The sequence below is a fragment of the Cydia strobilella genome, chromosome Z (genome assembly GCF_947568885.1).
Source record: "Cydia strobilella chromosome Z, ilCydStro3.1, whole genome shotgun sequence".
Lineage (NCBI taxonomy): Eukaryota > Metazoa > Arthropoda > Insecta > Lepidoptera > Tortricidae > Cydia > Cydia strobilella.
In genome coordinates, this window is record NC_086068.1 from 51,330,221 (window position 1) to 51,346,867 (window position 16,647).

General features: G+C 34.7%; 1 protein-coding gene across 1 annotated transcript in view; it reads right to left on the minus strand.

Moving 5' to 3' along the window:
- Window positions 1-16,334, minus strand: part of LOC134753972 (1-acyl-sn-glycerol-3-phosphate acyltransferase alpha-like) — a 38,993-nt gene extending 22,659 nt beyond the window's left edge. Inside the window, exons 1-2 of the mRNA XM_063690011.1 lie at window positions 16,200-16,334; window positions 2,468-2,577 (exon numbers count right to left, since the gene is read on the minus strand). Of these exons, the coding sequence (XP_063546081.1) occupies window positions 2,468-2,557 (90 nt within the window). The 5' untranslated portion in view covers window positions 2,558-2,577; window positions 16,200-16,334. The remainder of the gene's footprint in view (window positions 1-2,467; window positions 2,578-16,199) is intronic.
- Between the last annotated feature and the right edge of the window lie 313 nt (window positions 16,335-16,647).

The window sequence follows — 16,647 nt, forward strand, 5'->3', positions numbered from 1 at the left end:
GCGTGGTCTGCGACGTCAAACGCCCTGGACAGGTCACAGCACAACACAGCAACTTGCTGATTCCTCTCTCTGGCGTCTATCACGCGTCGAACCACATCACGAGTCAGTGTGGTTGTGGAGCGGCCCGCTCGATAGGCGTGTTGTCTGTCGGATAGGGCGCTCGTCGACTCTAGGAAACTTGTCAGCCGGCGGCTGAGTCCATTTTCAAAGACCTTTGCCATCGCGGGGATGATAGCAACGGGTCTGTACGCATCCATATCCCCCTTTTTTCCCTTGCCCTTAAAGATTGGAGCTATTTTGCTGATTTTCAGAGGTTTAGGGTAGATGCCCTCCCTTATACAGCGATTGAAAAGCTCCGCCATGGCATAGGCTAAGGGGATTGGAGCAGCCCTCAGTAGCTTCATATTTATCACGTAGATGTCCATTGAGGCTTTAGGAGGGATGAGAGAGGTTATCAAACGATACACCTCATCCGCGCTGAAAGGAAGGAGCTTCAAGGAACGATCCGCGGCCGGCAGCGCGGCGCGCAACTGGTGTAGGGCACGGGTGCTGTCGGCGCGCGGCGCGCCGCATGCCGCCGCGGCGCCGAGGAACCTGTTGTTCAGCGCGTCGACAGCGTCCTTTTTACTTGCGAACTGTGACCCATCGGTGTTCACGATCACCTCTGTGACGTCCAATCGTGGGCAGTTATTTTTACCTCTCTCCCTGTTCACGATATTCCAAAGCATTTTAGATTTATTGTTGCCGGTTTTTATTAAGTCACTATAGTAATTCGATTTTTTCTTCTTAATTAAAATGTCATATTGCAATTTGATGTCAGTTATAAAATTACTAATATTATCGTTACTCGTGTGCCGCTTTCCTAATTCTATCATGTCAAATAAAAAAGATTTAAATAATTTAATGTCATTATTAATCCAGGTTGGGCAATGTCCATCCCTAACAATTTTTTTTTTCAGTGGAAAACAAATGTCAAATTTATTTGAAATTATATTAATAAGTGAAATTGCAAGACTATTGGCGTCCCTGTTTTTTTCAAAAATATGACTCCAATCAACGCTCTCAATAGCGGCAGAAAAATTTAATTGTCTACCCACTAAACAACCACAAGCTCTCCGGGTCCGAGTTCAGGTCCGGGTCCGAACTGGGTCCGAGTCCGAGTCCGGATCCGTGTCCGGGTCCTAGTCCAAGTCGAAATCGAAATCGCCAAACGTGTACTATGCGTCGTTGTAGAGTTCCGTTCTGATCATCATCAGCAGTTTCACTTAATCAAATGCGACAGTTTTTAATGTAAATGCTTCATTTTCTGATGAAAATACAAAAATCTCTATACGTATGCCTTTATGATTTGAGGAGTTCCATCGATTCCTCATGGAACCCGTCATCAGAACTCGAGCTTGACAAAAATGTGTCTTAAAACATAACGAAGCTTAGCAAACATAACGAAGAGGACACATCGCCAAACGTGAACTATGCGTCGTTGAAGAGTTCCATTCTCACAGTTCAACTTCATCAAATGTCACTTTTTTAAATCTAAATGCTTGATTTGTTGATGAAAATACTAGAAGCACTATAATTATGTATGCTTTGTTCCCTGGATTCCTAATGGATCCCATCATCAGAACTGCATTTCGATAAAAACGGGACCAATCTGTATGTATATTTACAATCAAAAAAAAATTAAAATCGGTCCAAAAATGACTGAGAATTGGAGTAGCAAATATAAAAAAAACATGCAACCGAATTGATAACCTCCTCCTTTTGAGATCTGGAAGTCGGTTAATAGCACCTGCACTGCGTGTGCTGTCAAAATCTCTGCAGACTTCTCTTGGTTTAACTTCTATATGCCGTACTTGTAGATAGCCGTATGGAAATAGCGCCTTTGGTTGAAAAAATCACAAATATATACATAAACGAGTATTAATGTGTTGAGACATGTGTGGTCCGTACAATCAATGTCATAAGGTATTTTACAAAATGCGGACTTTTTACAATTTGCCTTCGGCATTTTACAAACGGCCGCGGCGCCGTCATTTTCCAAACGTGAAAACGTTTTTAAATTGACGACGCCGTTTGTTAACGGCGGATTCTTACAAAATGCCTGCAACACATTTATATCGACGATATTGACATGTTTGCTGACGGTACTGGCACATTTGGCCGAAAACGCCGAAAATGTCCTTGTGTTAATATACAATACGGCCTGATTCTATATAATTTTAATATACGTCAAAAATTAGATCCGATCCATATCGGGTGGTATTATTTACACATGTCCAGTTGCGTCTCACTCTCTCATTAAGCAAAATGTAAGACTCAAATACACATTGGACCAAGATATTGGGCAGATGGAACACTATCCTAATAGATCAAATGTTTAACGTATATTAAAGTTAGAATCAGGCCGATAATCCTTATTTAGTTAAGACCCTAATTAGGACAATTAAATTAAGCATTAAGTGGGTACCTTAATATAATATCGGGCGATAGCGCTGGTTGTAAACAAGATTATCAACAGCGCCATCACGCAGCCCAGCACAACGTTGAATGCCGACATCTAGGGTCTGGTGCGCAGCTCTGAAACAAATTAATACAGTGTACCGTATAATCTCCTACATGTTTTTAATTAAAATGATGCTCCAAATAAATGCTGATATTTTCTATACACCGTGTTCTTTTAACTCCGTCAATTTTAAGGGTGCATTCCTAAGTTTCAGATTAAGTTAATTTGTCAAAGACACCGGTATTGTAACTAACTCCATTGTGAAGATAATATATCATTTATTTTTATCTAATATGGCCCTTACAGCAAGTGTAAGAGCCTTATTAAACAGGCCTTAGAGCCAGATTACATTAGGTACATATTGATTTGTGTTTAGTAAGAGTTCTTACATTTGCTACTAAACGCCATGCAGTACAATCTTGGGCTAACCAATACGTCAATGGGGCTAACGATGTTTGAAATGTTTTTCAATTGTTTAGTTCAGTTAAATAGCCAGTGTTACAACAACGCTATATGTAGCATTTAATAGTTATGCTTGCTCGGTAAGCCATGTCACTAACTGTAACTGATACGAACCAAGTATTAGGTTCTAAGTAAAATACTTGTTAAAATTCAAAGTATAAAATGAGTTTAACTTGCAAAATACTAACGTTTATAATTTATTTTTTTTGTTTTGTTAGTGCTTCTAGTTTATTCCATAAGAAAAACACAATTTAACAGGTAAAGTTAAACCTAGAAATAAAATAAAACACAATAATAATAATAATATAATTTAATTGTCTTGTTTATGTTAAAAAATATTAAATATAATCTGATTAATTTAATAACCGTTTAAAATATATTTACACAATTTTCAATTGTCGCTGAATGTCGGATTGGTTTGTGTCTTCGGGCTGTCGTGCATCTAATGATCTCGTCTGCAAAGTTTCGCTTGCACAATGTCTGTACTATAAATGGAAAAAAATAAGAATATTCACTAAGGTGTATTCGGGTAATGTCAGAAATTTGATAATCCCGAAAATTATTTACAAAACATTGTTATCCCGATGTTTTGTAAATAAGAGTCCCTTGTCGGAATTATCCACCACTTTATTAGTGTTTTTTCCTTTCGGAATTACCCGACCATTACACCTTATGCCATTTAGTTTTCTCAGACGTACTTTATAGTTAACGGAGTTTTATAAAAACTCTGTGTACATAATGTATAGCTATAATTTAATATAAATTCTTGTTTCTATGCTATTTAATTAAAGATGCAACAAGTAAATTAGTTAAGTACAAACTTTAACCTTTTCGACGCCGTGTCAAACACAAAAGCTGTCAGCGTGTCATCCAGGCGCCACGTCACCGAAGTGTCAAATTGAATTTTATGCATATGCATGTAGGTCAATGTTGCTCTGTGGTCTATGACCGATTAATCGGTCGTTGGCGTTGAACCTACGGTGCGTATATATCGGTCATTGGCGTCCAAAAGGTTAAATAGCTGTTTGTAACCCGATTGAATTGTTTTGAATAAAGAGTGACCTTCATCTATGCATAGAGTAACTTATACTAGAGCGGTACTGTCATAGTAAATTTTGTAACCCCAGTAAATTCACTGCCATCTGTCGACACACTTTAAAACTAAAAATGAAGATTTATAAAAATACGATAGAATGTATTTAAATATAGATAAATGATTTTTTTTATTTGCATTAATTATTTTTATGATTTTGACCCATGTTCTTTTACTGATATGCGTTAAAATTGTTAAATAACAAACGAAACCGTCAACGCCATCTATTCGACTGTAGGCCAAAACTAGTAGCGCCCTCTGAACGAGAATCAAATTTTCTTGATTTTCGAGGCACGTTTTTTCCTTAGACTGTATCTATCTATAACGGAGTTATATCTATCTTTGATCTATGTTATTCTTGTCAGTAGTTTTGATACTTGCACAAGAAAAAATACAATGGTACAGTTATGGTAGATTGTCAACCAAGGCATGAAACTTGAGGTAACTTTCATGAGGTAAAAGCATCGTTATTTATGGAATCAGGAGTTAAATATCAAAATGAAAATTACACGAAAAATCCATTTTAAACCTTATTTGTATGTATGTATGTATGTATAAACTCTTTATTGTACAAAACACAGAACACAAATATGGCACATAAATAGGCAGTACAAAGGCGAACTTATCCCTCTAAGGGATTTCTTCCAGTTAACCTTTGAGTAGATGAGAATTGATGAAGAACGGCCTCCTGTCCTAAGCAAATCGTAAATAAAATGTATCTGAAAAGTGAAACTAATTAGTTTCAAAACGTATAGGTAACTTTCAATCCGCTTCTGATAAACAATGAGCCACTTACGTAAAATCACAATTCCTTTCGGCTTCACTATACAAGGTAAAAAAAATCGAATTTAAACTATCGTGAGACATACTAACATTAATCGCGCGAGTGACTAAAAACACGTGTTTTACCGTAAAATTAGCTTAATCTTAATTTAAAAAAAAAATCTATAATTTGAACCCTAAGGTTACTCTTTTAAATAATAAATACCTACTTACTCGAAGAGTCCTTGATTTAGTTGTTATGGTTATCATTCTATGAATCCGGATTAAAGTACGCGATGATCATTTATGTGCAAGATAAGGAGTGCTGATTGTTTAACTCAGCTAATCTCTTTTAGATTGTTTCGTAACTTTGCGTTACTTATATCTAAAACAGTAAATAATATGATAAAGCAGTAATTACTTATCGGACTCTGTCACTCAGACAAATCCCAGTTTGTATATAACCTTAGGATATGTAATAATATAACCATATAACCAAAGATTGATATAACTCCGTAATAGATGGATACAGTCTAAGGAAAAAACGTGCCTCGAAAATCAAGAAAATGTGATTCTCGTTCAGAGGGCGCTACTAGTTTTGGCCTACAGTCGTATAGATGGCGTTGACGGTTTCGTTTGTTATTTAACAATTTTAACGCATATCAGTGAAAGAACATGGGTCAAAATCATAAAAATAATTAATGCAAATAAAAAAAATCATTTATCTATATTTGAATACATTCTATCGTATTTTTATAATCTTCATTTTTAGTTTTAAAGTGTGTCGACAGATGGCAGTGAATTTACTGGGGTTACAAAATTTACAATGACAGTACCGCTCTAGTATAAGTTACTCTATGCTATTACTAAAGATAAAGATAAAAGATAAAGATATTTTATTGTGTAAATAAAGGTGCTAAACTACTTACATTGTTTTTTTACTTATGGTACAAAACCAACAAGCAAGTAAGTGTCATCTGACCCCCGTACTAGTGTGAACTGTATCACGGTGGGTCAGGATTCACCGTCCTTACATTTTATTTTCAACACGTACCAATCCATTTATAATTAACATGTGTATTAGTTTGCTGCATTATTTATATTTTGTATTACAAGATAATATTAATAGAAACTTAATATTTAACATGACGACAGGGTAAACAAATGATGAATAGTGAAAAAATTTGTTAGCATATGAACAGCGGCCGTTGCCGGGCCGTCTTAGAAGTAAACAAGTAGTATATGCAAAAACTTAAGATTATTTTTGTTATACCTTATGTTTAATTTACATTGATAATGGGTTAAGCACGCGTACAACTAATGTGTGTGTATGTGAGTGTGTGTATGTGAGTGTTATACTAAGTTTTTTAGCAATTTTTCTGTGTTATCGTAATCAAGTTTTTGTAGATAACCTTCTAATGACTTTTTAAATGTATGTAAATTTAGTGTTCGCAGTTTGATAACTTTATTTTATTGTATAAGGTGGGACCTAGTACATTATTGAATTTTTTAGAAAATTTAGTTTTGTGTGGTGGAATTGAGTAAACGAAGTCATCCCTCCTTCTAGAGGCAGAAAAGACTAAGACTCCGCTGTCCGTCTGTCTGTCTGTCTGTCACCAGGCTGTATCTCATGAACCGTGATAGCTAGACAGTTGAAATTTTCACAGATGATGTATTTCTGTTGCCGCTATATCAACAAATACTAAAAAATTATGGAACCCTCGGTGCGCGAATCCGACTCGCACTTGGCCGGTTTTTTTTTACTTGACCCCCCACATTTTTACTAAAAGTTCATGTGTTCACAACCAGTTACTTACCTACATACTTATTCAAAGTATAGGATATCATCTAGGTGTGTTATTCGTAAGTTATCTTTAAAAAATATTATCAAGTCCTTACCAAATTACCACACACACACACATAATACACACGAAGTTCAAAAAACAGCCAACCGGATTTGTGTGCAGAATAAAAATGGCACACATAATGTAACATATAGTTTTTAACCTTGAGTTACATGTATATACATATATCTTATAATTTACAAGTGACAAATTTATATTATTTCTTTTTAACAAATATGTAAATAATTAATTAGGAAAATTTAATCTTATAATTATCCTATTTGGAGGTGTAATGAGGGCTGGAAGTGTAACCAGGATTGTGCGTTCAACAATTTTTACAAGGATAGGTCCTGGAAAACAATTGATAATCAATATTTGTAAGATCTGTTTCAACGCCCCTATCAACATAACACATCTACACGGGTACCTATGGTATGGGTAACTTGTTAGCTTGTTACGTATCACATACGTGCGGAATCGGTTACCTTACGCAGGTGTAGTGTGGACATGTATCATTTGTATGCAGCTTCTGCCTTTATTCCTACTGTTAGGTAAGCATCCTTGCAAATGAAGGTGAAGGCTATTACCTACTATATTAGCATGTCTGTTATGACACAACATTTATTTGAAAATTAGTAATCAGCAATGACAACAATTCATGTCATAAAAAATCTAATTAATTCTAAAGGTTTAACGTTAAACTTTACGGTATGTATTTCCTAAGACAAAATATCAGTTTTCTTGTATATTTGTAAAAATCTTAAAACAAACAATTAAATACTTAATAACATTCACGCACGTACCTTTAAAAAAATCTAAACCTTTAACCCCCTTTTTTAAACCACTTAGGACTCCCCCATAGGTGGGTAGACCTTGTGTATTAACACTAAGATAGACCCAATGTCAGTGTACAGTCGGGACAATAATGGCAATCTGAAGCATTCGGATTTCGCAACTATTATAGTATTAGCATCGATCGCGCGCAGGTTAGATGAACCAAATTTCACACAGAGGATTTTGTACTTTGTACTTCAAGTGGTCACTGAGTATGTTGCAAGGCATCAAAGCCACGTACCTAAGCCGTTGCTGTGATGCCGATTGTTCTCTACGAGTCTACGTCACGTTAACGCTGCGTCTTACGTAGGCGAACACCCGCTTCGCGTTCGCGTGTTGTTCGCCTACGTAGTACGCACTGTACGCAGTACGCTGCCGTACCTCTTGGTTGTAAAATAAAACTTTTAAGGAATTAACTAATGTCTATACATAGTAATCATAGTATGCTTATCTTGTGATTCCTAAATATAAATTTAGCTATGTCTTATACTTTTTGATTTTTCCCCACTGCCCCATTTAGTTTAAACAAATTGCATGACGATTTCCAGTACATAATTATGTTTTACAGGAAGTTGGTACCAATCTACCAATAGTAATTTTCTATTGTATTATTGTGATCATCATAGTACTTATTTCTCAATTGGGTCCATAGTTCGTGTGCTGATTTGCTTATTTATTTTGTCATATCTCTCTATCTGCTTAAACCTGAATAATGATGAATGTTTGTTACGTTTCTCATAGTAAATAAGTAGTCAACATTGTTATATTTATGCAAGAATATAATATACATATAATAACTGCAAAATAATACTTGCATAATCTAGCGGGAGTGCAGATTCGATCCCAGCCCTATTTTTAGAGGCCTAGGTCACTTTTTTTTTTAGGGTTCTGTACCTCAAAAGGAAAAAACGTAACCCTTATAGGATCACTCGTGCGTTTGCCTGTCTGTCCGTCTGTCACAGCCTATTTTCTACGAAACTACTGGACCAATTAAGTTGAAATTTTGTATACATATGTAAGTTTGTGACTCAAAGCCGAACAAGTAACGTATACAAATAAATTTTAAACATGGGGGCCACTTTAGGGGGGTAAATGTGAAAATTAAAAAAAAAGGTTTTTCAAACTATGTTGCATATATAAAATGAAAGAGCTCATTGTGAGAATCTCAAATATATTTTTTTATAATTTTAAAATAAACAATTCAGCCATTTCAATTTAGAGCAGTTCAAACTCAACTGGATTGTGAAATTGTTGATCTTTTTTTAATAATTTGTTAGACCAAGTGGAAAAGTTAGACTATGTTATATATTTGTAATTTACTCACAAAGCCCTTTCATTTGGTACCTCACATGGTATGTTTAAAAGAAAAAAGTTAAAAACTTTGTACTGCCGATTTTGTGACGTCACAGTTACCCCCCCCAAGTCTCAGAAAGTGACAAGTTTTTATTTCGTACTCAGTAAACTATACCGAACACAACGATACCACTTGTCGGTAGAATACTGTCCAGTCACATCGAATGGTGTATTAGGCCATCTGGCCGCTGTACTACGTGATATTTTAATTTCAATACCGGTAACGATCCCTGTTGGCCAGACAGATAAAGAAGAATAAAAATGAAAAAATAAAATTAATCTTTAAAAAAAAGTAAAACCGACTTCAAAAGGGATATAATGAAATATTATCTAGTTTTATATGCGCTAGAAAACTGACACGTTTGAAGTCGGTGCCAAGCTAAATAGTTACAATACTGGTTCTTTTGTTCTTATCAAACTATACCAGGGTTGGCATACGGTTTGACGGCAACTTGACGCTTTTAAGATTTGGCTTGGCACCGACTTCAAAAGCGCATATAAAACGAGATAATATTTTAATTTATCCCTTTTGAAGTCGGTTTTCCTTTTTTTAAAGATTATTTTTAGGGTTCCGTACCCAAAGGATAAAAACGGGACCCTATTACTAAGACCGCTGTTCGTCTGTCCGTCTGTCTGTCACCAGGCTGTATCTCACGAACCGTGATAGCTAGACAGTTGAAATTTTCACAGATGATGTATTTCTGTTGCCGCTATAACAACAAATACTAAAAAGTACGGAACCCTCGGTGGGCTAGTCCGACTCGCACTTGGCCGGTTTTTAGTATTTTTATGTATATATTTTGATGATATTCTTTCGCCAATTTAAGGTCTTAGCAATGATTTTACCTTCTTATATGGAATCTTGGACCTTGTTATGACTTTGTGACATATTTTTACTAATTATCCTGCGAAATCAAAATATTACTGGCAAATCGATCGAAAATTTCGCAAATAACAATTTCTTAATTTTTGCATTAAGGTGCAGTATGTGTATATGTGTGTATCAAAATGGTTTATTTTAAATTAATCACTAGTCATTTTACGGGACAGGCCTTAGTATTAATATGAAGGGGGTAAAAGTGCTATTTCTAATTATCACTTATCACCAAAGATATGCAAAGCCATTATCCGGACAGACATATAGTGATTAGTCATACTGAACTTTGAACATGTAAATAAGGCGAATCGTATAAGTGCCCGTATCGTATCCGCATAATATTTCGGCTACTGAGTTTTCAATTTTCTTGGACCAGCTTGTTAGTTATCATATGTATTTTTTTGTTGTTTAGAAGTAGCAACCGACCACAATCTCTCTGTAGAGAATGCCTTTTGGCATTAAGCTCGCCTATTTGTGCTTAATAATTTTCTTTTGTGCAATAAAGATTAAATATATAAACAAATCACTTTTTATCATTCGAGATCATGCCCCCGTAATTAAAGTAAGGACGGTAAGGACGAAGAATGTCGTAGGTACATTGACCAGCCTGCTGGTGTCACGCCCATGATACCGGCGGGCAATGACACTGTGCGAGCGTGACAGAAATATACTTAATTATACGCGTGCAATAGAGATAGCAATAAGAACAGGCGGGTCAATGTTCGAAATCTTAGCTTCCTTACTTTATATTACTTTATATATACCCTACTGCTTAGGTACCATTATCATTATAAAGTTTATAATGATAATGGTACCTAAGCAGTAGGGTAAGTATAGCGACAGTAAATGTATGGAGCATTATGCACTTTAGTCCCAGGCGATGCCGCTTGGCACGATTGTTCCTTAGGTCACAAAGTGGCGATTTACACTAAATAAAAAATTGGACAATGTTGCCCATTTATTCTTCATTCTGGAATACATCATTTCCAAGGAGGCATTAATACATTTTTTTGTAGGTAAAAAATAATTTATAGCGCGTGGCGGTGACGATTTTCATACAAATGGAACTATGGTCAAAGTCAAAGATTAAAAATGAATACAAAAACACTGAATTTGGCGGTTTTAAAGCATGATTATAATGTTTTAATGCTTGCTTCATGCATTTTTGCCCTTCTTTAGTACAAACACACTTTGTTGTTTAAATTTTTCTTACATACAAACTTTCATCCCCCCATTTCACCCCCTTAAGGGTTTATTTTATAAAATATTAGTTGATCATAAACATAAACGGGTCGTATTTAATTGATGTTGAAAATTTCAGTTTCATATTTTTAGTGGTTTAGATTATATGATGTCCGGAAGTAAGCAGAACAAGGGAGAGTTTTCTTTGATATTTTAATGTATGGGATATTATGAAATAAAAATGTCTACCTCAAACACATGTAGATACTAAACTACTGAAATTTTTAAGCTGAAAATTTGAACGTCGATTAATTATAAAAGGTATAAGTTAATTATAAAATAAAATTTAAAAATATCAACCCTTGAGGGGGTGAAAGGGGGGGTGAAAGTTTGACAAGACAAATTAGGTAATATACAAGACAAATTAGGTAAGTAATAATATCTAACTATTCTCTAGTTCGTATCGTTCGGTTTTGAAAAGCAAAATTATTTCACTTGACAGAATTGTTATACGCGGTCACTATGACATGAAACTCGGTTAAAGAAAGGTTATGATATATCGTCAGTTGACAACCAATACTCACTAAGTACCTATTAACAAATAATTTAACAAAAATCAACCTTATTCAGGTGCACTATGGCTATTAACTTGTTGTAGTAATTAGTGAGTTTTAGTTGTCACCTTCACATAATTCCTTACCTTAATAACAGCGGGATAACGAACACGGAGTCACGTGGTTCTTTGCATTTCGCATGTATGCTATTTGGCATTATTAAGTCATTGACACCCCAATATTTTATCTAAACAATTGCAATTTTCTGAGCGGTTAGAGAAGCTACTCGTGTTTATCTGCCCTACGGCACAATACAACTGCATTTCGTGGTAGTTTTAAATATTCTGCCACGAAATGCTGGAAAAACATACCGCCGCCCATAAGAAACTCTCATTCTATTTTGTCTTTCAAAATAAAATAAGTACAAAAAGTATATTTTGAATTTGCAGAAATCTGCTCAAAGAGTAGATCACTCGTTAGTGCCAACCTTAACTTTGAGTTTTGACTGACATAAGTTTATTATTTTCAGTCAATGGTTTAATGCAATAAGTGATAAACTCTAAGTCTTACAAATATGTGCCATACATTATATATACTTAATAGGTCAAATTGAAATAACTACTGATGTCAATTTAGTTTAACCAATGTTAATTAAGTTTACGTGCTGACGCGATCCTTGGACAGGTCTCCACGGAAGACCAGCGTCAAAATACCTGAAAGGTAACTTGACATCAAGTTGAGGGGAGACCTTTTCAGTGACGTTTATGTTTTATATTAATAAAAGTGTTGTATTAGATTTAAGCAATACTGTATGCGTCCTGAATAAATTTATTTTCTTTCTTCTTTCTTTCTTTCATATGATATAGCAGTTTATGTAAACAGATAATATAATTATCTTCACCACACAAGCCCGTAATAAAGGCTCTCTTGATTGTTCAAAAACCGATGAGAAAATTGCATTTTATCCACGTGTGGGGCAAAGTAATCAGATGCAAACCCTCGTACTTTGAAACGCTCATGATTCCACTTTTCTAAGCACTCGCTACACTCGTGGTTCAATTTTGGAATCTTTGGCTTGCTCGGGTGGGTATGAATATTAGCCCGGTTAAACAACAACTTTGCCTCCTTGTTATTATCTGTAAATGTAGGTAGTATGTTTATATTTTTATTGCGTGTGTCGCAACAAACTATTAACAGATTTTGAAGGATATCTTGCCAATCAAATCGATTTTTATTACCGAGTAACATAAGCTTTATTTTAACTGTATTCCAAAAAGGATAAAGGTTGTTTCTGCTAAACATGACTTCGGAGAATTTATAGTACAGTCGAACGAGTTTTCGTCTTCCAGAGGGTATGGACTTAGAGAGGTTCTTGTAAGTTTTTATTCGTCTTAAAGAGGTTTCGAGTTACGGAGGTAAATTAAATGAAAAATCCGTATTAGAGAGGTCATTATAGACATACGCATAAAGTACACGGTCCTGTTATTTTATTCGAGTTACAGAGGTTTGTTGATAAATAATTTCGAGATAGAGAGGTGATATAAGACTACGTCTATTTATTCGAGTTATAGAGGTCAAATTTCGGTTTTCGAGTAATGGAGGTTAAATTTGTACTGGATCGCCGTAGAGGGAATCGTTAGTTACTTCGTCTTAACTAGGTTAATTATTTCGAGTTACGGAGGTTTTGAGCTGTGATACTTACCGTATCTGTTTCATAATTATGATTACAACAGAACCAGAATAGTGTCTAAATATTATTAATGACTTGATTAAATTGAAGCAAATAACGGCGTATTCATCTTAGGTAATTTGTTTACATTGGAGAATCGCAATATTATCCACTTATAGTTACACAAAGATGATCCGTGAACGAGCATAGATAATGTATTAAAGATAGAAGTACCTAATATGTAACTTATCGACCATCACTCACTACTGATCCCTGAACCTTCCACGTGACTCAGCGTGAGTGCAAAGATAAAATGATATTGAACTGACCTCCTATTGAATGTGTGCTATGTTCGTGCTGACCGAACTAGAAGCTATCACGACGCACAGAATGGCAAAAGAAATGTGAGCTGTAATATTCAAACTACATTGTAGCTGCCAGCCGAGCGCCACAGTAACGAATATAGCCAATAACTTAAGTAAATTATTTTTTTACCTGCACTACATACGGCGTGTTTTTGCTAAATCGCAATAATTCGCGAAGAGGGTACTTTTTTAACCAGTATAATTTAATACTAAAATGTTTCATTACCTAGTTGATGTTGTAACTTTTTTTTTATCTAAGCAACATTTAGCTAGCTACATTGGTAAGTAAGCTATATGTTCCTTTACATAACAAAATCATGTTGAGTAAGAACGCTAATAGATATCGAATAGGAACAAACAACCATTTGAATATATCCACTTAAAATACAGGTAGTAAATGCAATTAGAATAGAATAGAAGCAGGGTTATTATTGTGATTAACACCGTACAAATTCAGTAGGTACCTACTGCGCCCATAAACGCCTACAATCTACATTAGTTTAGTTTATTTATCTCATTTATATTTGACACAGTTAAAATATACATACACTACTTCGTCCGCGTAGATTTATTTCCCGACACACCCTTTCAACCACTTTTTAACCCTATTAGGGGCCTGAATTTTCAAAAGCACTAAAATTATTTTTCGTAACTTATTAATATTTTCTCTTCCTACTTATTTTAAGTCCCTATTCAAATCGTTTCCGTTACAAACTTTCAATTCCCTTTTAACCCTATTAGGGGATGAATTTCCAAAAACGCTGAAATTACTTTCTTATGTTACGCATGAGATTTGTCTGTCACAACCTACGAAGTTTCAAGCTAACTCAAAAAAAATTAGTCTCGTTACAATCTCTCTCAACGGCCTTTTTTATTAAAAAAATGAAAACCATTTCAACTCCCATAGGGAATTAATTTCCAAAAATACTGAAATCACTTTCTTGTTTTCTATTATTGTACTTACGACATTTCAGGTCACTATTTACAAAATTTTCGTTCCCGATGCAAACTTTCATCCCTTTTTTCACCAACTTAGGGATTAAATTTGTCAAATCCGTTACGGATACGGAGCAAGCCTTACATAAAATGTTCTACAACAGTCGGTAATAGACATGAAACTATCAGCGTTGTTTTAAAAACAGAATATATTGTTATCTAGTTATCTCCATACTATTTTTACCTATATATGTGATTCCATTATTTCCCTTCATTCATCATTCATTAAACTTAGATATATACTTACCTACCCTCATAAGTCAACATTGTTTTATGAAACTTTACTTAATGCGTTTCCCTGAGCCAGAAGGCGAAAAATCTCCTTATATGATCATGTTTTTCTAAGAGGCGTTGATATTCGTAGACGTGGAAAAAATATATGTAGTTCTTGATTATATTATCTTTAATGACATAACTTCTTATACACGAATTATGATACTTCGCTCGATACAATTAATTCCCAAAGTAACCTCTAACTCGGACTTTTAATCAAACTTTACTCGGTTATTTATTATGTGATATTATAAACAAAAAAAGAAGAAAAAGCAATCTTAACTTAAATAGTAATTTCATAGCTTTCGAATTTCGATATTGTAACGTTTTTAAAATAAATAATAATGGACAAAATTCGATCAAAATTGACACTTGGCGCGCATGATCATTCCCGATCTTGCGAAATGTGACTGTGACAGCGGCAAACCGATGGAACGGCCTTAAACATTAACATAATTTACAGAGGCGCTATATTCAAGTATACCTATTCTATTTTGACGTGTAATATATGTTATAATATTATCAATAAATGAGTATGAGTATTACTTAGGTTGAAGAAATTGACATTTACTCAGGTCACTTTTATTTCGCCGGATCTAAAATTACCGTCAACAACTGTGTAGAGTAAAACCAAGAAAAGTCTGCAGAGATTTTGATAGCACACGCATTGCAAGTGTTATTTTAAAATTCAAATTTCTATCAAATTATGACATATAAATAACACTGGGACTGCGTGTGCTGTCAAAATCTCTGCAGACTTTTCTTGGTCTAACTCTAGTTAAATGAAACATTGATAAGACCCGGCACCAAACGATCAATTCACGTTTATGGGTAATACAAATTATACCAATTTTGCTTGGATTAATGTTATTACAGAATCGACGAATATTTGACATGAATAATAATGAATATGAATAATAAATAATAAACAATTAATGATGATGAATAATGATTATAATATATTGTATTTCTTAGATAGAAATTAATAATTAGTATGGTATGTGTTCTGACTGATGTAAAGTTAACTGATACTATATGTATATGATTATAAATAATGCATGGTTTATTGTTCTATAACTTTTTATATGTATACTTAGTTATAGTACCTAATTAATAAGGAATGTTTGCATGCTTCTTTAAGTAAAATATACCTACGCACTTAAAAATTACCCACCGTCCAACTATGTTTACCACTACATTTTTGCAAATAAATATATCTTAACTGTTTTTTTATATCCCTATAATGTATCTCTTCTAACCAATGTATTCTTTGTGCAATAATGTAGTAACTATTTTATCTAAAATGATTATAAAATACTCTAATTTTATATTGTTTTTATCACCGTCCGAGTTAGTTAAACTATGAAGTACAAAATTCTTTGACTCCAAAAAGCAATAGCGATGCTGATGTTAATACATTATAATTACTAACCTGTATGAACTGAGATCCTTTTTCTGTCAAAAACAAATAATAAACTAAGTACGTGCCGAGTGTACGAGCATTTGTCGCGACGGCCCAAACTATCGCGTGTACTAAAACCAACAGTCAGCGACTGACTGACTAAAGTGACTGCTTGTATTGTAGTAGCTCGTATAATCGCTTTCAAGCCCGTCACAGACGGAGCGATAATATATCGGCAGATACCGAAAGATATCTTATATAGTTTGTCAAGGGACTGTGTCATTTCGGGCGTAGACGCAGAGAGTCCTACTGTCTTTGTCTTGCACTGGTGCTGGCGCCCAGAAGAAGGGGATGAGTGTAGTTTTTTGTTCTTATTTACTGACAAGATTTGCTTGACCAACTATACTTTTTGTTCTAAATGACAGGTTGATATCGTCTGGCGGACTGATAATCAGCACCACACACGCCAACGATACCA